The sequence below is a fragment of the Alosa pseudoharengus genome, unplaced genomic scaffold, assembly GCF_046254945.1.
Source record: "Alosa pseudoharengus isolate Yale_2024_CS ecotype anadromous, Long Island Sound unplaced genomic scaffold, YU_APseudo_1.1 YU_APseudo_1.1_scf_12, whole genome shotgun sequence".
Taxonomy (NCBI): domain Eukaryota; kingdom Metazoa; phylum Chordata; class Actinopteri; order Clupeiformes; family Clupeidae; genus Alosa; species Alosa pseudoharengus.
The window spans coordinates 1,149,452-1,171,030 of NW_027468587.1; the positions used below are offsets into that span (position 1 = coordinate 1,149,452).

Genomic DNA, 21,579 nt, shown 5'->3' on the forward strand with positions numbered 1-21,579 from the left:
TTCCAAAACAGGGATGCAAACACGGCGCTTTTCGGCGCCTCCGGCTTTTTTCACGTCAGTGTGGGTGACTTGTGTGAATCGTGCAGATCCGAAGAGTTTTTTTTAATGGGGGGGGGTCTGATCATCAAGGATGCTTTCCAGCGACTCTAGCTTTTTTCACGTCATCTACCGCAGGCTACAAGAGGAACCAGAGCGTTTCTCATATGGGCCTGCTGGTTAATGTGCTTCTGATAACCTCCACTCATCTTTGATCATGTAGCAAAGGAGCTGTAGTCTATCGTTCTAGCAGCTAAGAAAATATAGGCTCCGTTAGGAGGCAACTCTCTCAGTTCGCGCTCTTACCTCCGCAGTAGCCTATAGCTACTTCAGGTGGAAGTTTCAACACGCAACACGCTGCCATCTGACTGATCATCCGGAACCGTACAATAATACAAATATTCCTGTCAGTGACCTACGCCTAGTATTTAATGTTATGTGGGAATTGCAAGAATACGGGTAAAAACAATTCCTTACTTCAACCACGGAATTGCCTGTGTCATTAATTAAAACGGTAGGAAAACTGAATGAAAGACGGCGCCGTCCATCAACAAAAACTGCAGAGCCTAATTTAAAGTCCCAGACATTTAAAGGGACAGCGATCACTCAAGACATACACCACGAGCCTCGTGGTCAAGGCCTACACCACGAGCGATGAACGTGAAATGCTTTGAATAGCCTACTACAAAACACGCAAAACAAAACAAGCATTTATATGACAACTGCGTATAGAACCATTTTAATCTAGCTAATGGTAAATTAAGTATATAGCATTCATATATAAAGCATTCAATAGCCTGATGAAAACTTGTTCAGTCAGTTAAATTGCTCTTATAAAAGGAACAGCAGGCCCAGTGTTGGGAGGGTTACTTTCAAAACGTATTCCGTTACTGAATACAGAATACATGCCCAAAAATGTAATCTGTAACGTATTCCGTTACGTTACTCAATCTGAGTAACGTATTCTGAATACTTAGATTACTTCCGCATTGAATTGCATTTTATAAGTGTAGGAATGCGGCCATCAAATCCCGCTTAGGCCTACTAAACAGGCCTATTCTGGTGTGTTCTTCTGTTCCAAATGGCTGAAGTGTTAGGCCCACATAGGAGAATGTAAAGTCAACTAAGCTACCTGATACAACTTTAAAATAGCAAGGTGACCACTAAAACTACTGTACAGCAGGCGACTAGGCTAATTAAAACAAACTAAATAAATAGGCTATAAGGGCGTAGCCAGAAAATATATTAGTGTGAGATTTTTCGGTGGCATCAACCCAGTACAAGTGAGGGGCGCATATGACAGGTGGAACGCAAATGACCTGTAAATGTAAACACTATAGGCTACTGTATATCAGTGCTCTCAAAATGAACGTGATTGCGTAATGACAATCAAAAACCGCACATTAAAATATGCTAGCCTACTCGCAAGAATAATTCTTCAGAGGCTGCACCATATAATTCATTTTAAAACGTAAATGTAGATTAGGAAAAAATTTTTATCCATAAAGCTATTTTAAGTTAGAATAAAAAACTTAGAATGCAGTGCCTATTTTAGAGATTGGTTTAATTGTAGGTCTAAATCAACACGTGAACTAGGCTCTGTTTATTGATTAGCAAACTGTGTAACCGATTGGCCGAAGTAGCCTGAGCTATTAATACTTGGGAAAATATCCTTTGAACAGACATCAGGAACCGCGATCAGTGAGGAACAGGAGTTACCTCCACTTACTTTACTCCTAATTTGCTGTGCAAACAGTCATTTCAGGGTCTCCGATGACGCGTCCATAATGCACACTGGCTGCGTTTTGAGGCTAGTGCAAGACGGCGGGGCTTAGATTTGAACATGGAAATCATAGATTGCTTTCAGGAGCTTCTGGGAAATGGAGTTGCCTTAATTTATTTAGAGAGTGAATAAACTTATGAAACAGAGAAGTATCGTCATGTAATCCATTGATTTCAACAATGTAACTGTATTCTAAATACCAACTATTTAACTTGTAACTGTATCGGAATACAGTTACTCATAATTTGTATTCTGAATACGTAACGCCGGTACATGTATTCCGTTACTCCCCAACACTGAGCAGGCCTACAGAATATTCCAAATAGGCTAGTTTCCTTTCACTTCGACTGCAACATATGAGTTAAACCATGTTAAATTCAAAAGCATCTGGCAAGTGACAGGAGGTTTTAGGGGAGGAAAAGAGAAAAAAGTGTGTTACCTGATTCCACAGTCAATGTTCAGTATTTGGCCTATAATTAAGCCTATAATATTTGGCATTTTTGAATCCATGAAAATTAATAAAAAATCTTTCATTTCCTATGAACAACAGACCCCAGTAACACATGGAATTGCTAAAAATGTTGAAGGATCGAAAATAATCAAATCATTGGCTTAAAGAATCAATATTGTATCTAATCGTGATGAAACTTGTGATTTACACCCCTATATGGCATCCTTACAATTAGGGAAGGTTTTTGGGAAGTATTTCTCATGCAAGCACTGTGCAACCATGCTGAGTAATGCAATGAAATCATTGTAATAGTTTGCAATTTTGCATTAGTAAAGCAGTCCACCGATGTGCATGTTTTCACTTACTGCTTTAGTTTCAATTGTGCAACAACAAGACCATAACAATGATAATGGTTTTATATATCCATAAAGATACATTTCTGGAACTATCTTAGACTGTTTTTTTAGACAGTTGGTTGGTAATGTTTCTCTCTTTTTTCACCTCACATGTGTTTGCATCACTGCCAAGGAACTGGGACAGTGTATTTTCATATAAAGAACATTTTTGTGTGAATAGGGTGAGCCCTGGATGGCAGAGGTGGTGGCAAAATGTAATTATATGATATTTCCTGCTTGGGCGTGGGCTTCGATAATCTCACTCCTTTTTGACCATACCTCTGTTTGCATCCCTGCAAAAGCAAGACATGGAAGCTAGAGCTATAGGCCAAAATAATCACAGAGCAAAGTTACAGACAAAAGTTGCAGGAGAAAAGTAACTCCTGAAGTGTAATGATGAAGTCAAGTTGGTACTGGGATGTATGGTGCTGGAAACTGAAAATGTCTCTTAAGATTTGAAGAAGATGACCGTTGGCCTTGAACGACAAAGGGGGTGCTCCTCATAATAGTGAAATGATTGCTTTTATGTGTCTGTACCAATGTATCTCTAGAGAGTAGCTGCTATTGTTCAGATGAAATATATATATATATATATATATATATATATATAATCCAGAAGTATTTAGTTACTCATTTGCAAGCGTCATTTTTGAACAAAGAATGTGAAATGGAGATTAATAACCAGTGATAGCAGGAATTTAAAGTGTTTCACAAATTAATTACGTCCTCATCAGTCCATGTTCTGTTTGTCTGGAGCGCTTGAGTCCTGTGGAGATTTTCTTTTGTGCCTGTTAATTAAGTAAATGTTCAGAAATAAAGCGCACATTTAATCACATTACTTCCCCAAGCATTGCACTCAGGAAAACGGGGACGATGGGAAGAGAGAGCTGCTTATGATCCTGCGAACACTACACCACCTGATATGCATTGGATCATTTTGGTAGGGTTTTTTTTTTGAGGGGGGTCCCTCACAATAAGGATTGTGAAGATAAGCGTGTTGGTATAGCTCCAAAAATTAAAGATTTACAGGAAAAGAACAAAACTGCTTAGCTTTCATTTTATTTTATACAGAATTATTCAAATGTGACAGTGGCTATGAGCCAACTATCTATGGTTTAGACTTTAAGTACAGGCTGCATTCCATTACAATGTCCTTGACTCATGGATATGCATAAGCTATAGCCTCTCATTCATCTTTCGTACAAAAGGTTTGGAAGGGGAGGCTAACACAACTGCAAGAATGGGGTACTTGGTGTTAAGCTGTGAATGCATGACATTTTGTGAGGTCAGAGTATGCCACTTGTGGACACGTAGACTACAGAAGGCAAGCACAATTTAATGTAATTGTGTGAAATGAAATGCTGATATCGTATTAAGACAAAAGAGGACCACGTCCATGAAACAGACAGGCTACGTAATGCTACCCATACAACAGAGGACACACGATTTGTGAAAGATTGGAGTCTTTCACATTCAAGCTTTACTCAAAAGACTACAATGTTTCAAGAATCTTTCCCAAATATTGTCAAAGTCTTCTGGTGTAAGGATGGCTTAAAACTACTGGGAAACTAAATAAGGCGCGATCTCTCACGTGTGTATTTAAAGTGATTTCCATGCGCGCACAGGTGAGTTCCACCTGGCAATGCTGACACTGCTACCTGTGTCTAGAAAAGGAGCCGTACCATCAACAGAGGAGTGGTTGTTGTAATTGTATCCCTGGTTAGGCTACTTCTGATTTCCCAAGGACGAAGAAGGGAGACATAAACTAACTGCTGGCTGATTAGGAACATGTTCATTTTAAACAGCGTCGATTTTCACCACACGTATTTTGGACTACTTCTGATTTTCCTTATTAGAGGTCAGACTTTGTGTTATTTTATTTGCCATGCTTTTACCATATATGCATATCTGTGTGTTGTCATAAATCAACGTACTAGTCTGTTTTTAAAGAAAAGCCATGTCCTTCGTCGTTCCCTGCCGATGTTTAAGTCGCAGCATGTTTAATGGGAATTAATTAGCCCGTTTTGATGGTTCTTGTGTAATGGATTAGTGTTTCAAATGTGCTTGATATGGTGACCATTTCAGCGTTGCCATTCGGTGTTAACACCTTGTCATTTTTGGATTTCACCCAATGTTCGCGGTGTAAGAAAACTTGTATACTTTCAAGGTAGACATTTTCTTCCAAAGGAAGGTCTCTAGTTTGGATAGGTCATACCAAGAACGTAAGAACGCGCACACACCTATTCTTTCTGAATCTGTCTTTACAGGATGCGAGTCATCAGTCAAGCCTATTGGCCCTTCATTGTTCAAAGCCCTGGTTGGCACCAACGTAAGCCTTGCCATTACCTACACCAGTCAGAACGCACCACCACAGGTGTCCTGGTGGAAAGATGGCGTCTCCATTGCTCACTGGACGGTTGGCATTGGCGAACCTCAAATTGCTTCTCGGTATAAGGATGTTCTGTCGCTGGAGGATGATGGTTCCCTGACATTCAGCAATCTGACTCTTGATTACACTGGAACCTATGAAGTCATTGTGGTGCAGGTGATGTCGGAGCAACGCAGAGCATCATTCAACCTAACAGTTTATGGTCAGTTTAAAGCATATCATTAAAGAACAGCAAATCCTCCGTCACCTGATCAGATTTTCTTCATGTATATGCACTGGTGTATGTTTATGTTCATGATCTGTGTTTAACCCTTAGGTGCCTTTTGGTCAATATTTAGTGATGTTATTTCCAATCACCAAGTTACTGTTTTTGTTGATTTCACAGACATAATTGAAGAAGTCTTGTTGCACACTCGGCCAAATGATGCTGTTGAAGGCAATGGAACATTCACTTTATATTACACCACAGCAAAAGGAGAGGCAGAAGAGGTGCAGTGGTTCTTCAATGGGACAGAACTGCAGCATGGTTCTCACTACTCCGTGAGCGGGAAGAACCTCTCCATCATTCATCCACGCAGAACAGACACAGGCCTGTACAGAGTCACCCTTAAGAACCCGTTCAGCTTTGGAACCTCCTCAAGGAATGTCACTGTTTTGTGTAAGTGAGCTAGACATGGGCTCCTGCTGCTATTATGCTTGTGCCTTGCCTATTATGATTGCTGTGGTATAGATGTCCCTCTGGCTTAATATTGATCCCCACATGATTTACAAGTTTGTCTTTTCTTCATTTGCTATAACTGCTTACTTTTAATTTTACTCGACTTGAGCTTCCAGTGATTTAGCCCCTTGAGCAATGGTTGTGTGGTGTTTGTTTTCCACAGATCAATTTCTCATTTTTTTAGCAGCAACTCTTGAGCATTTAATATGGATTTGACTCGAAATTGCATTTCATAATTTTTGGCTCAGGCCAATCACTCTAGCAGCGTTCCTGCATGTTCTCACATTTGCTGTTTAGTCAAACTGTGCCCCACCACACCACCTTTAGCCTTCACTCATAGTTAGTCACACTGTGCCCCACCACACCAGCCTTTAGCCTTCACTCATAGTTCGGCTCCACAGGTAAAACAAAAGCCTCTTGAGTGTTTTTCGGAATGAAATCCCTGCAGGAAGGCTTTTTAATAAAGCAAGCGAGCAGCCAATCTCTCTGACCTGTGTTTCTTGCATCTCTGGTGTCCCCTCAGATGGACCAGATCAACCCATGCTGGAAGTGAGCCCAACAAAGGACTTCTTTGTTCTGGGGGAGTCTCTGTGGTTCTCCTGCGGGGCGCAAGGGGAGCCTGTGCCAGCGGCCTCCTGGGCATTCATGGGACAGGCTGTCCCCAGTGCCCAGCCAGGGGCACTTCACATCGCCAATGCCCAGACCAGCCAGAGCGGCGTTTACACCTGCATGCTGATAAACACCCAAACTGGAGCACAGCTGAACAAGAGTGTCACTGTTAACATCTATAGTGAGTCTTCACCATTTAGACCAACTCACTGTTAACATCTATAGTGAGTTCACCATTTAGACTACATGAAGAGCAACATTTCAACAACTGTTTCACATTAAGTGTTTTAGAGACCTCACTGGTGTACATTTGGGCATATATTGGAATAACTTATACAGCACACATGGTGTGAAAGCAGTATATTCATTTTACATTGCTCATAGTTGTAACAAGTGATTTTGCCAGCTGGCAAGCTCATCCTCAGCAGTGTTGAGGTAATGAGCTGTATCATTAATTCTGTGTGTGTGTGCGTGTGAGTGAGTGCTTTACAAAGCGATCTCTGCAGTTCCACAACGATGTTCAATTTTCTGCCTCCTTCGCTTGCGCAGAGAGCCCTGCGGGCAGCCCTGTGTGTTCCGTTCACGCCGTGGACGAGAACGCAGCGCTGCAGTACCACTGCCAGTGGCCAGGGGGCACCCCAGGGGCACTGCTGTCCTTCCCTGCTCTCAACACTTCCAGCGCTGGGATCGGGGAGCTCAACGTGACCGTGGATAACCCCCAGGGCTTAGACGGGACAGAGGTGGCATGTGTCGTCCACCACCCCGTTTACCAGGGACAGTGCAACATCACTGCACGCAAGTTTACACCTCTCTTTCTCTTCCTTATTCTTGTTTCTAAAATATGATATCAGCTGATGCCCTGAGCAAGAGGTCATGATGGTTTAAAAATACTGATGGAAAAAGAGATCAATCTCAATTCCTCTTTTTGTTCCATTTCAGTAAATGTAGCGCTTCTTGTTTTGTTTATGAAGGCAAGACAGCAGGCCTCCTCCCCTCGGTCTCAGCCGCTGTGAATGAGAACGGCAAGCTGCTGGTGACCATCGGATGTGTCACTGAGGCCATACCGAATGCCACAGTGACCTGGTCAATGTCTGGGGAGGATGTGAGCTCTCTGAGTGACCATGAGGTCAGCATGGACACCACCTGGCTCCACATTGGGAATTTCAACATCATCACCACTGGCCTGCACACTTACAAATGCACTGCTGCCAATCCTTTAGGCAGACAAAGCGGCGATATCATTCCGACAGGTATATATGGATAACATGGTTGCAGCGTGTTCATTCCCCATCTCTTATCCAATAATATATGATTTTTCAGATATGGAATTATTTTGACAACAAATGTCAATAACACTTCATTAAAATCTATGCAGGAGTCTCAGAGATTCTTTTCAAGGAATGGCAGCAGCTGACAGCAGTCCAAGACAGCATGTTGCTCTGTGTTTTATTGCTCACTCTTTCTTTTTATCCTTATTTCTTTCAGGTCCTGCCATTTCAGAAGCAAGTCTTTCCTCAAATGAGGAAGGAACAGTAATTATGCTCTTTTGGGAGGTACCATCTATGGCTATAGTTACAGGTAGAGTTACCAGCTCACAATTGGTCGGCCTGGGTGTAATTTCGGAATCCACTGTTGAGTCCATGTCACTTTGAAAAACAGCGTCTGCTAAATACCAGTCACTTTACTTTTACTTTAAGTGTATCCTTAGTTTTATATTGGATTAGTTCAAATGAAGCTTTGCTTGTAGCAATATTAAGCTACTTGGGAAGTTCTGTGTGAAGGATATATCAGCATGCAAGACAGGACAAGGAGTGTTCTCTCCCTCCTTCAATGTTTGAGTGATACACCATGAGTCATACTTTCCCAAGGTTTGCTGAAGTTTATAGTAAACACACGCTGAACCACTGTGAGAGTGGTGATATGTCACCATTTGAGACAGAATCCCAAACACGTGAAATAGGGGTGTAAACATTACAGCCAAGTGAAAAGACGGACACTAACACTCATGTCCTGTCCTCACATGTATTTAGCTTCTTGTTGCTTTTTTTAAACTTTTACTTTGTCCTCTACTAGTGGAGCTTAAAGCGGTAGCTCCACTCATCCATCTGGGACCAATCCATTAGAGTGTTGCATCAGAAGGCTGGGCCTAATCAAAAAATGCTTGCATATGATTGAATAAGCCACTTGTCCGTCATCTATTGACGTGCTACTTCAACCACTCACATCGAAGCCAACCCGTGACGCTGATAACAGTCTCACAGTCGCTTCTACGCTATGTCACATCTATGAAAATCCCGCCCTGCGTCCTGATTGGCTATACCATAAAATCGGGTGCAGAAATCACTCTCAATGGAAGAGGTCCCAGATGGATGTGAGTGAAGCTAGGCGGAGCTAAGCGGAACGAAATTCATCTGGCGAGAGTCAGGTTAGGAATTTACCATAATCATTTAGTAATCAACTTTGATGGCAGATATGAAGACCTCTCTCTTTTTTTGTTGTGTACTTTCTTTTCAATTGCCTGTACGATCTACTATCTGTGCTGAGAGTAGTATTGTTATGTTCAAAATCAATGCAGATAAGTTGTAATGAGAATGTATCAGACTTTAGCATAGTAGGCCTACTCTATACAATGTCAACTTTAAAATGGAAATGCCTTAGTAACGCACATTTGTTTATGTAGTTGGAAGGGTCTATATTTTCAAAACTATCCTTGTTTTTAAAGGTCTGTATGTTGGTCTTCACTTCCCATTAATAAATAGCATGTGTACGCCTTTCATTGCTCCACACAGACACTCACTCTTGCTATGCCTCTGTCCAGGTTTTGATATCCAGATGAAGGGGCCTGACCTCTCTGATCCATCCACCAACATAACGGTCAGCCAGAGTGAGCGAGCCAAGGAATTCCAGACCCTCCAGGTGAGGCCTGCCTCCTCAAGAAGTGCAGAAATCTCAGGACTTGACCCCAAAGCAAGATACCACTTCCGGGTCATCCCCATGGCAGGCCAGAGTGCTGGGAAGCCGTCGGAGCCGTTGGGTACTGGGCCAGGTGAGCTTTTACACACACAGTTATATCCTCACATGAAATGCATGGGGGAAAAGATGCTTCATGTCATGTTCGAAATGAAGACCAGTTTTGAGAGCCTATTGATGTAGCCTATCTCAGATGTATCTCAGAATAAAGGAATACTTCATATTACTCTAAACCACCATCTGTAAATCAACTGTATACTACTGTCTACATTGCACTATATTTCTGGACCTGTCTCTGTATATTTCATCACCTTTCTATACTTTGCCTCACATTGCAACACAGCTCAGATCTTTGGTTGCTATGAAAGGCCAGTTCTATCTCTGCCGTTTTCAAGTGGGCATATCGTAGAATTCTGATTAACCTTATCTTATTTGAAACATCTCTATTTTACTTAGCCCACTTCCATACAGTGCGTCCCATTAAGAAGTGGCCACTTCATTCGCGCTTACCGTGATTCACACAGCAGCATTATTAAATGAATCTGTCACCATATGCCTATGCCTACGTTTGCAAAGAAAACATTTTAATTTGATTCACATGAAACGTTACATTTAATGTACATGTTGACAATGAGTAGGCTAGTTTTGGTTGTTGGTGGTGTTATTGCATCCCTTAGTTATGCCTACAATGCAAGTTCCCTCGCGATTGGAAGCTCCTGTACACAATAGTAGACGCATTTCAAAACATTGCGTTAGGAGTTAGGAGTCCTCGCCACTTCTTTTAAGCTGTCACAGACTTAGGTGCTACTTTTAGGGCTAAAGTGCTAAATAGCAGTCCTAAAGTTTTAAGTGACGAAGTTACGAGTGCAAGCATCTCATATCAAAGGACCATGGCATTACGCTAAACAACATAAATCCGAATTAGCAACATGCATATATATGTATACAACATCCCTATAGCTAGCCACACAAGAAATTAATGATACTAAATCTCTGCTTAGCATGCTTCAACGCTTAGCATTCTAATAACAGGAGGGGCACTTTTATGTTGACCACTACAACATGACTCATTATGTCTGTAACTCTATAAAACACTTACTTTCATAAAGGAAGCACACCATCCAGCACATACACATGGAAACCGATATTTTAGGTACTTGGCCACGAACTCAAAACGTGTCTCTCTGAAGCCCTGTTCTAGAATCTTTGCTCTGAATGCTGTGTTGCTAGGCAACATCAAATAAACGAAATGAGAGTATTTTCAAGGTATTAAAAGTGTACGTGTGATTACGAATGGATGCGTGTGGTTTGCAATTAGAATAAACAAGAAATAACATTTCCAATAATTTCCCATGATAAATTACATAATATTTGCACCTTCCTTACTTGTGAAGCTCACACCGTATTTCAAGTACACTAGTGAAATGTAATACAACGTTGCCACCTAGCGTTCAGATGTAGGCTATTTAACATTAACATGACATTGCTTGCTTATTCTTTCGTCAACTCCATGCTTTTAGGAAAACAATCTTTTTATCATAGTTCCCTCTTCAATGAGCGATTACCAGCTCGTTTTTGTAACAGAGATAGCTGTTTATTGTCCCTAGGTTTACAGAAACACCTATTCATATTAATACGTAGCCTATGGAGTGCTGCCGACCACTGTTCATTACGGCCCAGAATGCCTTGCATGTCTTTACAACAAAACAACACCGTAAAACCTAAATGCCCGTAAACATATGCATTTGCATACTTGTAACATTTTTAATAATACTCTCCCATCATGATATTTAACAATAATGAAAATTTTAATTTGAATACCGTCAATGTGAAAATAACTGTACTACGTCAGCAATAAATATCTAATGTTCTCCTTACCATCTCAGTTCGTAAGTCCATACCATCCTGGTACCTGCAAGCGGATGGTTCGTACTCCTCGTCCAATGGTGTACCTGGCTCCATCTTTTCAAGGCCAACCACGTTGTGGGTTTAGATATTGCATCCTCAATCAAATGTCCAGGCCCATGTTTCCTCATCCAATTACTGTACATGATCAGTCTTTCTCTCAAACGTCCAATCACCGCAGGTGGCCAATCTTTCGAAATCCTCGTGCTACCTTTACGTCATTTGTTGACAACGTTCAATGTACATTCCATCAGTTTCATCCGCCAGCTCAGCGATCAAGAATATAAAACAGGTATGTTGTTTATATTTTGTTGATAAAATGGCTATTTTGTTGTGTTTCAATTATGGAAAGATTTATGGAAAGTTATGCAGAATTCAGATAATTATACATCACTAGCTAGCCGATGCTAAAAACATTCAGTTAATGTATGTATGTTCAGTTAATGTGTAACGTTAAATACTGAACGTATGTAATTACTGTAGCTATATATTTGTAATGTAAATAGTATCCGACGTTGTCTGACTATGTGTAGCCTTTTAGGTCAGCATATCGTTTCTTTGGTTAAGTTAAGCATAGTTGAGGCTAGCATCAAGCCAGTGGCAGTGTTATTCTTTTCATTAACATGAACGTTATTTATTTCAGACGGACAGGAATGCTCGGAATTAGTTAACGTTAACGTTACTCAAGTTAGTTGTAAGACCGCACATCTGACACTTTTATGGAATATGTGTATGGTCTGCAAGCAGTGGGGTTAATGCTGCTACGTATTTGTTTATTATAGTTAATGGGGTCAGGTCATCATAAAGAGGCGAAATTGTTCTGAATGTAACGTTATAGACTATTAAACATCATGTTATGCGCATGCAAGCAATTGTGTACCTTTCAGAGAACCCCTTTTTAATTTCCCTTTATTTTTTCCCTATTACAATGTTTGCTTAGGGGAGCTCATTGGAGTCCAATACCTGTTGAGGCAGAGTAAACAGCCCCTGAAGGACATGACCCCTGGCTCAGACAGGACATCAGAGTTGCTGGAGGACATCACCATGGAGGAACAAGAGGAAGATGACGAAGGCTTTATTGATACCTTGGGAGGCCATTGTTGAAAATCTAGTGGCGCCAGATGATGAGCTGCCCTCTGCCGTGCTGCCCTCTACCCAGCCGCCCTCTACCCAGCCGCCCTCTGCCCAGCCGCCCTCTACCCAGCCGCCCTCTGCCCAGCTGCCCTCTACCCAGCTGCCCTCCTCTGTGCCCAGTGCTGTGCCCTCCTCTGCAGCTAGTGCCCAGTGCTGTGCCCTCCTCTGCAGCTAGTGCCCAGTGCTGTGCCCTCCTCTGTGCCCAGTGCTGTGCCCTCCTCTGCAGCTAGTGCCCAGTGCTGTGCCCTCCTCTGCAGCTAGTGCCCAGTGCTGTGCCCTCCTCTGCAGCTAGTGCCCAGTGCTGTGCCCTCCTCTGTGCCAGTGCCCAGTGCTGTGCCCTCCTCTGTGCCCAGTGCTGTGCCGTCCTCTGTGCCCAGTGCTGTGCCCTCCTCTGTGCCCAGTGCTGTGCCCTCCTCTGTGCCCAGTGCTGTGCCGTCCTCTGTGCCCAGTGCTGTGCCCTCCTCTGCAGCTAGTGCCCAGTGCTGTGCCCTCCTCTGCAGCTAGTGCCCAGTGCTGTGCCGTCCTCTGTGCCCAGTGCTGTGCCGTCCTCTGTGCCCAGTGCTGTGCCCTCCTCTGCAGCCAGTCTCCAGTCTCAGTCCGCTGCACTGTCCACTCACCTGCCCACCCACCTGCATACACACAGCAAACACCCACCCAAGCACCTGCAGACACAAAACGCATGTACGCACTGTGACCTCAAATGCATGTTGTAAATGTGGCCAGTTTCGCACTGTTGTAACTGGCCACAGTCAGTATAAAGGCAAAATATTTTACCCAAACACTGAGGCAGTTACAAAAGATAGATAGATAGATAGATAGATAGATACTTTATTATACTGAAGTAGTTAAACTTATTACTTTACTATTAATAAATGTATAAATGTTTTTATTAAATGTTTTTATTGCCGTCTAGTGTTAATAATTGTTCTATCAATAAATCAGTTTTTCTTGATTGCTTACATGGGCTGGGATCCTCTCGACTGTTTGTACAGTATAGGCCTATTTATATGTGGTTATTGTTGGTCTTGTACATCAATATCTTTATAATATTTTTATACATCTTTATCTTTATAAATCTAAAATATATGTTTTATTATTCTGGTTCCTTTTCAGTCAGAAAGTAATCACTGACCTGACTGAAATAACTGACTGACCTGACCTAATTGCCCTTTTGCCTAGAATATGTGTACTGTTGAGCATGTTGTGTTAATAAATATATATGTTCTTGTGGAATTGAATATGTTGTGTTGTATTCCTTTACAATATGTTCATTCTAGAAGCACTTATAACATCAAGAAGCTGCTTACAGTTTGAATGAGATATAACAATTACAATATAGTATGAATAATATCCCCCAAATTAACATATAGGCCACAATTGCATAAGTAAAAGTGAGTTTTTAATAATTTACTTAAAAATTTTATGAAAAGATAAGGAATTGATTGTAAAACAAGCCAATTTAAAAATGTAATCTGTTCATTTGCTCTTGCTCTGGTCTGGATTCGACTTGCTGGAATTTCTTATACGGACGAATGTTCCCCAGCTTGGTCTGTGTGTGTTGGTAACTGGTCTGTGTGTGTTTTGTAACTTGTCTGTGTGTGTTGGTAACTTGTCTGTGTGTGTTGGTAACTGGTCTGTGTGTGTTTGAAACTTGTCCGTGTGTGTTGGTAACTGGTCTGTGTGTGCTAGGAGGGCTGAGTGGACCGGCCATCGCTGGCATTGCTGCTGGGATCCCCTGCAGTCTGCTAGTCCTTGTGCTCATCTGTGTGGTGTTGCCCTGTGTCCTCCACCACAAGAAGAGGAGTAGGTGTTCACCTTTCTGTGTCCTTAGTTACATCGTCTTGTGTCACAATTGTTCTGTAATTGAACGTTAATGTTGAGATGAATCAGCACTTATTTGGAACTTATATTTTAACACTGACATTGCACTCGTCCTTTGCATCGCTTTCACAGACAGCGAAGCAAGATATCCTGTCTCCAGGGCTGTGGAGAAGGTAATAAATCAGCACAGACGTATTGTTGTGGAATTCCGTTTAATCATTACTTCATGTTCGCTTACTAAATATTGATTTCTGATATTCTCTCCTAGGCTGTAACAACTCTGAGCTCACCCCACCACTTTTTAACAAGCGGTTTGAAATTGCCGCCAGACTACAGACTTCACCAGGTAATGAACTCAATTCTTGGTAGGCCTACCTCTGAACATTTGATGGTTGTTTATTCAAATCAAAACTTTAATCTCTCTCTCTCTCTCTCTCTCTCTCTCTCTCTCTCTCTCTCTCTCTCTCTCTATCTAGCCTCCTGTTGCGGGGCACTCTCGTCCTATGCCCTCAGAGCCCCCCCCTGTGAGGATGGCTACCACTGTATAAAACAAGCTGACTTGCCGTTCTGCTCTTATGTGTGTGTGTTTTTAACGATTTTGAAATGCTTTTATTTGCAATGTAAGTATTTGTTCATATTTATTGTTGACATCAGCTTTTGTATCGAATCTTGTATTTCTGTTAACTTTCTATGCCTTTTTAGGTACCACAATGGACATGCCTACCTCTATTAGTAGGCTCTTAATTGATGCCTAGCTCTATTAGTAGGCTCTTAATTGATGCCTAGCTCTATTAGTAGGCTCTTAATTGTAACTCTGTGAGATGTTTTATTGTTCATATTTACCATCTGATTTGTCATTCAACTTAATTATTAAATGTATATAAATCGATGTAGCTGCAAAAATAAATATTTTTTTGCTTAATCAGTGAGAATGCAATGCGTCTGAAGATCACATAAAAGTTCTAATGAAAGTCTTGAATTTCCCTTTGGGGATCAATAAAGTATCTATCTATATATCTATCTATCTGATGTGTCATTGGACTAATTAGTAGCATCAGCAGTGAGACAGGGTGTTTTTTCAGAAGCGCCTATCTCAAGAATTCCCTGCAGAGGTGAGGTGAGGATAATAATGATGATGCTGCTTGCAGATGTGTATCATTTTAGGAAGCCACATTAAGCTGGCCATTTGAAGGACTGTTTGTCCTGATGTCAAGTGCAAATCTGGGCTACCCACAGCTGGATGCAGAAAAGTACAGTGCCTTTAAAAATAATTCACCCATTTTATTGCTTTAATAAAAATAATCTTTAAAAAAATTAATTTGCCCTTTTTTACAATAATTTACAAAAATCCCCTCTTTAATGTTAACGTTAAAGCACATTTCTACAAAGTAATGTACATTATAAGAATAAATATTCACCCCCCTTAAAGTAACTGACCTAAATCAACAGCAGACCAGCCAATTGGGGCTAATAGTATCACAATGAGTGAACTGGAGATCACCTCAGTGCAGTGAGTGGAATGGAGATCACCTCAGTGCAGTGAGTGGAATGGAGATCACCTCAGTGCAGTACGTATAGTAATATAGACTGGAAGGTCCAGTCACTGGTCAATCATTATTCCTGGCTATAGTTCCATCATGACGACAAAATAACAACTCAAAGAAAAGGTTACTGATGGGCATAAGTGAGGGGATGGATACAAAACAAAAATCAAGTCACTGAACATCTATCTCTCTATCCATCTATCTATCTATCTCTCATTTAAAGTGTAAACCAAGCAAATGGGTTATAATTTATTCAAGTATTTATTGTCCTGTTGCACTGTAACTTGAATATTATTGTTCATTAGTCCCTCTGGATAAAAGGGTCAGCTAAATGAGCACATGTACATATAAAGGGTCAGCTAAATGAACACATACATATAAAGGGTCAGCTAAATGAATACATGTACATATAAATCATCATTGGTGAAAATAATGAACTCCATGCATCATTCTACTACCTGTTTTTTTTTCCAGATTAGTGTGGCTTTATATGACTGGTTTAATGGCTATGTTGCTCAGGGACGGGTGCACTTGTGGGTGGTTATGTGAGGAGTCACTAGAGGGTGCTGTTAAAGGATGAACTCCAGCAAAAGAAGCAATCTCTGCCTACATTCACACCAGAGCTCTTTCTGCAAACCAAATTATTATTATTCAGATTCCTCCCAGTTTGATGTTTTTCCTACATTAAGCACCTACACAGTCTACTTCATGATTCTAAATCATGCTTGTTCTGTTACATTTTTGAATAACTTCAAAATGACGTTGATGAAAACCCAAAAGTAAAACTGGGAGGAATCTGAAGCTGAGTTATTAATTTGATATGCAGAAAGAGCTATGGTGTGAATGTAGGCAGATAGGTAGGTCTCTGCTGCTCATATTAATAGATGTGGTTTGATATGCAGAAAGGTCTCTGCTGCCCCTCCTATTTGTACTACTAGTATATGCAGCAAGTCTCCTTGTATGCTTATCACTCAGTGACTTTGTTCACATTTCCTGTGAAGATGTTCATATGTGTTAAGACCGTGGTTCTCAAACTGCAAACTGGGGGGTGTGAAAAATTCAAATGTATCATTTGAAATCTCTTTCACCTTCGCCTTCCTTCGCCTACAGAAGGATAGCAATAATAATGATGGGGACACTGGATATTTGGGCCTTGGGCATCTTGCCCCACACATCAATTCAGACATTTTTACAGTTTTTTCTGATTGCTTAAGCACATTTTTTGTAACTATTGACTATTTTTGCAAAACTACACACAAATAAGAAAACCTTTCACCAAATCAGCAAAACATTGTAGTTCTCTTGCAAAAGCTAATAAACCTTGCTTAACTCTTCACCTTCGTAAAAATTGTGTTTTCGTATCAAACCACAAACACAAGCCATCACATTAATAAGCACACAACTACACACTGATGGTATGAATAAAAAAACGCATTTTTGCTTTTGCTTTCTCTGTGCACAAGGTAGGCTATGTCAGTTTGAGGTCATACTTTTGTCATAGTTCTGTAAACATACAGGGATCTAAACTTCAAGTATTTGTGTTTATTTACACGCATCAAAACAAACACAAGTGTGTTTTTCCAAGTCAAAACACAAAATAGCAATTTCACTGAGACAAAAAAAAATCAGTCTACATCGTGTCGTCTTCCTGTTTTTACCACTAGTATATGCAGCAAAAAACACACTGATACGTGTTAAAGTGTGAAATGAACATAAGTAGAAGTTATATAAATATAAATATATACTCTTTGGTCCCGTGAGGGATGGAAATGGAAGCTATAACTAATTGTTGTAGGAGAAGACCAATAATTCAAACTTTTGTTTTTTGTAACCACACTTGTGTCTTCAGGTATGTTTGTGACTTCAGTAATGTTGGCACAATCAGATACATTATAAAATACTCTGCATCAGTGTACTTTATAAAGGTAATAAATAACGCTGACTAATGAAGCTGAAGAGTGTAATATGACTAGTGTTTGTGTATGGAGTTACTGACTCAAATGGACATAATGCTTCACACTTCACACACTAGTGTGTGTGTGGAGTTACTGACTCCAATGGACATAATGCTTCACACTTCAATCACACATCATTAAAATAGTCAGAGAATTCAGATACATCTTTGGCTGAAAAACAATATTGGACAGATAGTCTTTTGGACCAATCATTGTATGGGCTCAGGAAATTTCCGATAACCATTGTCTAATAGCAGTTTGAAATAGTCAAATTTGTCATTTTCAACATTTGATTTGTTGTCTGATCCTTTTTGCAGCTAAATATGGGTTAACAAGATTTGTAGATGATCACATTCTGTTTTTATTAGCATTTTACACAATGGCCCAACTTTTTCTGATTTGGGGTTGTATGTTATAGCTAATGTTTAAGGTTCCGAAATCCCTACTTCCTATTGTTAAGAGAGCTGTAGTTTTATGTGTTTCATAGGGTGGCTATATATTCTATTCAGTGGTCTTCTCAAACTGAGTGCCCTCCTTCCAGACAAGAGGGATCCGGTTACAATTAGAGTAAGCCAATAAATAAAACACTTCTGTCCTGTCTAAAGGAGAGAAGAGGCTCTTAGCGGTTTTAAACTATAATTCGTCTATTTCCTAATCTCATTTTCATTTCCTTACAAAGCCCTGATGATGTTAATGTGTCTTGGTTTTTTTTAAGGCAGTTGATCGTTTTTCCATCAGTCCAAAAGCAAAGTTTAAAGCTATAAATCCACAGCAACGTTACATTTTTCTTAAACTGTGAAACCATGAAATTGTGTTTCCTCTTAGTCCTATTGTGTAACACCTCCAACACGCTTTTATCAGGCGCCATATCACACACATTTGTGATGAAATGATGAGCAATTGGTGAGTAGCTCTGCTTCGTGCATTTGTATTGGTGTGAGCATGATGTGTGTGTGTGTGTGTGTGTGTTGATACATACAGTGGTGTATATCTCACCCCCTCTTTGCTTGGGCCCAACGCTGTGCTGCGCTGTGCTGCGCTGCGCTGCGTGTTGTGGCTGAAAGAAAGTGTGTGCTTCAGCATGTTGCATTGACCAACACACACCAGTACTGCAAGCCTCGGCACATCCACAGTTCCAGAAGACCAAAGAGAACAACACGCCAAAAAGACCCCCCCCCCCCAAACCCCTCCACACACACACACACACACACACACCCTGGTGCCCCTCACATCCCTGCATCCTGCCGCACCTCAACCCCCCCTCCCCCCCAGTGACCCCTGTTCATGACCCACCCCCCTCCCTCTCAATCCCACATCCCAGAGAAAGGTCCAGTCACGTGTTGCACCCCCCCCCCCCCCCCCCCAACAAAGCTCACTGGCACGCTTATGGCCATTTGTTCCTGCTGCCGAATTGTTTTAAAGGATTTTGCCTCCATCGACAGAAAAGTGAGGGGGATAACTTTTTGGAATTCAGCCTAACGGTCCTCTTTGACGTTTCTCTCACTCTAGGCTAGCACTGTCTCTCTCTCCTTCCCTGGGGAAAGGCTGATCCTTAAGAGGCTTTCTCGATCCTGAAGAAATCAGGTAAGAAGCATCCTGCGCTGTTCTTTAGGCCGCCATGTTAAACTGATATCTGTGTTTTACTCTTCCCTCTTGGCATGAGGTGGACACGTCTGGGCTTTAATTATTAAATAAACAGCTAATTAGGCCATGTCAGGATCTTCACTTCAAGATTGTAGGACATGGGCAGTGAATGATTAAAAGGTCTTCTTTAATTATTAAATAAACAGCTAATTAGGCAATGTCAGGATGATTAAAAGGTCTTCTACTACTCATGGACAAGTTGGTTATAGTTATGATAAATGGATGGTTGGTAAATTAACTTCTTCTAGTTTAGATTAATAAGAAAATTGCATCTTTTGACTCAATTATGAAGACCAGGAGAGAGGAATGGTGCAGGGCATCAGGAGAGGAGCTGTAGAGGAATTGTACGCTGTAACTTCCCCCTCTGGGTCAATATTTAGTGATCACCTGTGTGTGTCCATGGTAATATGGAAATGTGTCATTCAGTTCATGATGCAAATCAAGATATCTTTACATGTGGTTCAAAAATCAATAGTAAACAAAAGAATAATAGTAAACAAATTGAGCTTGAGCACAGTCGATGGGAGGCATAGACAAATAGATGTTTTTCTTATTATAAATAAATGTGTTTTACTGTAGAGCCCGACTACAATGGGATGTTTGCATGTGCAACAGTTGCCTTTTGTCAACCTTTGTCTTGTCAGTTAGGCTTGGCTTATTTGTCAACACTGCTTACAGCCTTATCATGAGGTTAGTAGTAGGCTAGGATTAACTCCCCGTTTGGAGATATGCTGAAATGAGTTTTATTTAGTATTATTTAGCAGTATTTATCCAGTATTGTTCAGCAGATTTTCCTTTTCTAAAGTGTCTATCTACAGAGCTTATATGTGTAACATAACACAGGCGTGTGAAAGCGCTTGTGGGACCTGGCACACTGCAGCAGTGCTGACCATACATGGCCATGGCCACAACAACATGGCCGCAGTGGATTTGAAAAAGATATCCTTGTTATTCTTGGGCAGAAATGTGGTGGTTGCTTACACTCATGTGCTGCAGCTGGGCTGTCTCTATGTGAGACCCTCACGGTGCATTTGGGGCGCAACAACTCAGCAGCCTCAATCCGGCACATATATGTGGACTGTCCTGCACATGTATTAACTATTTCAATACATATATTCCTCTGTCCTCCTCTGTCCACTGAATGGTGACCACTGAACTTTTCTGTGAATTGAACTTGAGGTGTGACTGACTAAGCACCAATCAGTGAACTTGATCTTTTGTCTCCTTTTCCATAGGAAACATCAATTAGGTTGTTTACAGTTAATGAGGCGGCTTAATTCATGGATTTATATAATAGAATTTCCTGCCAAGTGCAATCCTTCAATTGATTGCTATTTGTGTGCATGCTGTGTGTGTGTGTGAGAGAGAGAGTATGCATGCTGTTTGTGTGTGTGTGTGTGAGAGAGAGAGAGAGTATGCATGCTGTTTGTGTGTGTCTGTACCCATAAACACCACCACCTGTTGAGGTGTGTGCTGGCGAGGTTACTGCTGCTTTACGGCAGACTGCGTAGAGGCCCTTACTCTGCTCTTTACTCTGTAGCTAGTCCCAGGTGTTCACCAGCTAAATGTTCATTTCAGAGGGAGAAAAACTAAATGCTGCTCAGGCAGGGATGGATTACTGCACGGGCCTACCGGGCCCAGGCCCAGGGGTCCAAGGGGTCAGGGGGCCCTGAAGCCCAAGCCTTTGCATGGAATCATTGCCTCAATATCAACAAATCAGGATGAAGGCTATGAATCTGATTGAATTTATTATTGGCCATCCCCAAAATGCACCAGAATACAGGAAATCACATCAAACAAATAAAATTCTGGGGGAGGACCCCCAAACCCCCCCTCCCACATATACGAAAATGAGTGGGGGGCCCTTAATACATCTGGACCCAGGGGCCTGAAAGTTCATAATCCACCCATGTGCTCAGGCCTATAGCTTCAGTCTTTGTCACTGGGATTAAGTGTTTTGTGTTTGAGTGCTAAACATCACAAAGTTCTAAACAACAGCAAATAAAGTCTAAAAAACTAAAATCCAGATGTATTGCTAGCCACCTGGCCACCCCTGTCACATTGTAATGCAGTGCACTTCTGTCATGCCAGTTAAATATCCACTCAGTGCCCACCTGCCTGCCCTCTCTCTCTCTCTGTCCCTCCCTCTCCCTCACTCCCTCTCTCTTCCTCTCTCCATGCCCAGTGTGCAGAGCTCCACGGCCTCCACCACAGCGCCACTCAGG

At 41.4% G+C, this 21,579-nt stretch overlaps 1 protein-coding gene across 2 annotated transcripts; it reads left to right on the plus strand.

Moving 5' to 3' along the window:
* Nucleotides 1-3,854: 3,854 nt before the first annotated feature.
* Nucleotides 3,855-15,231, plus strand: vsig10l (V-set and immunoglobulin domain containing 10 like). Of its 2 annotated transcripts, none has more exons than XM_076279680.1 (12): nt 3,855-4,523; nt 4,933-5,256; nt 5,440-5,712; nt 6,296-6,562; nt 6,931-7,176; nt 7,353-7,631; nt 7,867-7,959; nt 9,200-9,427; nt 14,080-14,197; nt 14,344-14,384; nt 14,480-14,557; nt 14,688-15,231. In XM_076279680.1, the coding sequence occupies exons 1-12, from the start codon at nt 4,454-4,456 to the stop codon at nt 14,942-14,944; spliced, it is 2,274 nt and encodes a 757-aa protein (XP_076135795.1). In that variant the 5' UTR covers nt 3,855-4,453; the 3' UTR covers nt 14,945-15,231. The 2 variants fall into 2 exon arrangements, with proteins under 2 accessions (XP_076135795.1, XP_076135796.1); XM_076279681.1 differs by having other exon boundaries at nt 3,859-4,523; nt 14,080-14,193; nt 14,688-14,892.
* Nucleotides 15,232-21,579: the final 6,348 nt, after the last annotated feature.

What these genes read in the sequence shown, in the direction of transcription:
- vsig10l (XM_076279680.1), top strand. Translation starts at nt 4,454, where the DNA reads ATGTTCATTTTAAACAGCGTCGATTTTCACCACACGTATTTTGGACTA. An exon ending in ATTCAACCTAACAGTTTATG is followed by an intron (nt 5,257 to 5,439) that starts GTCAGTTTAAAG and finishes TTGATTTCACAG; the next exon opens with ACATAATTGAAGAAGTCTTG. An exon ending in ACAGTGCAACATCACTGCAC is followed by an intron (nt 7,177 to 7,352) that starts GCAAGTTTACAC and finishes TTGTTTATGAAG; the next exon opens with GCAAGACAGCAGGCCTCCTC.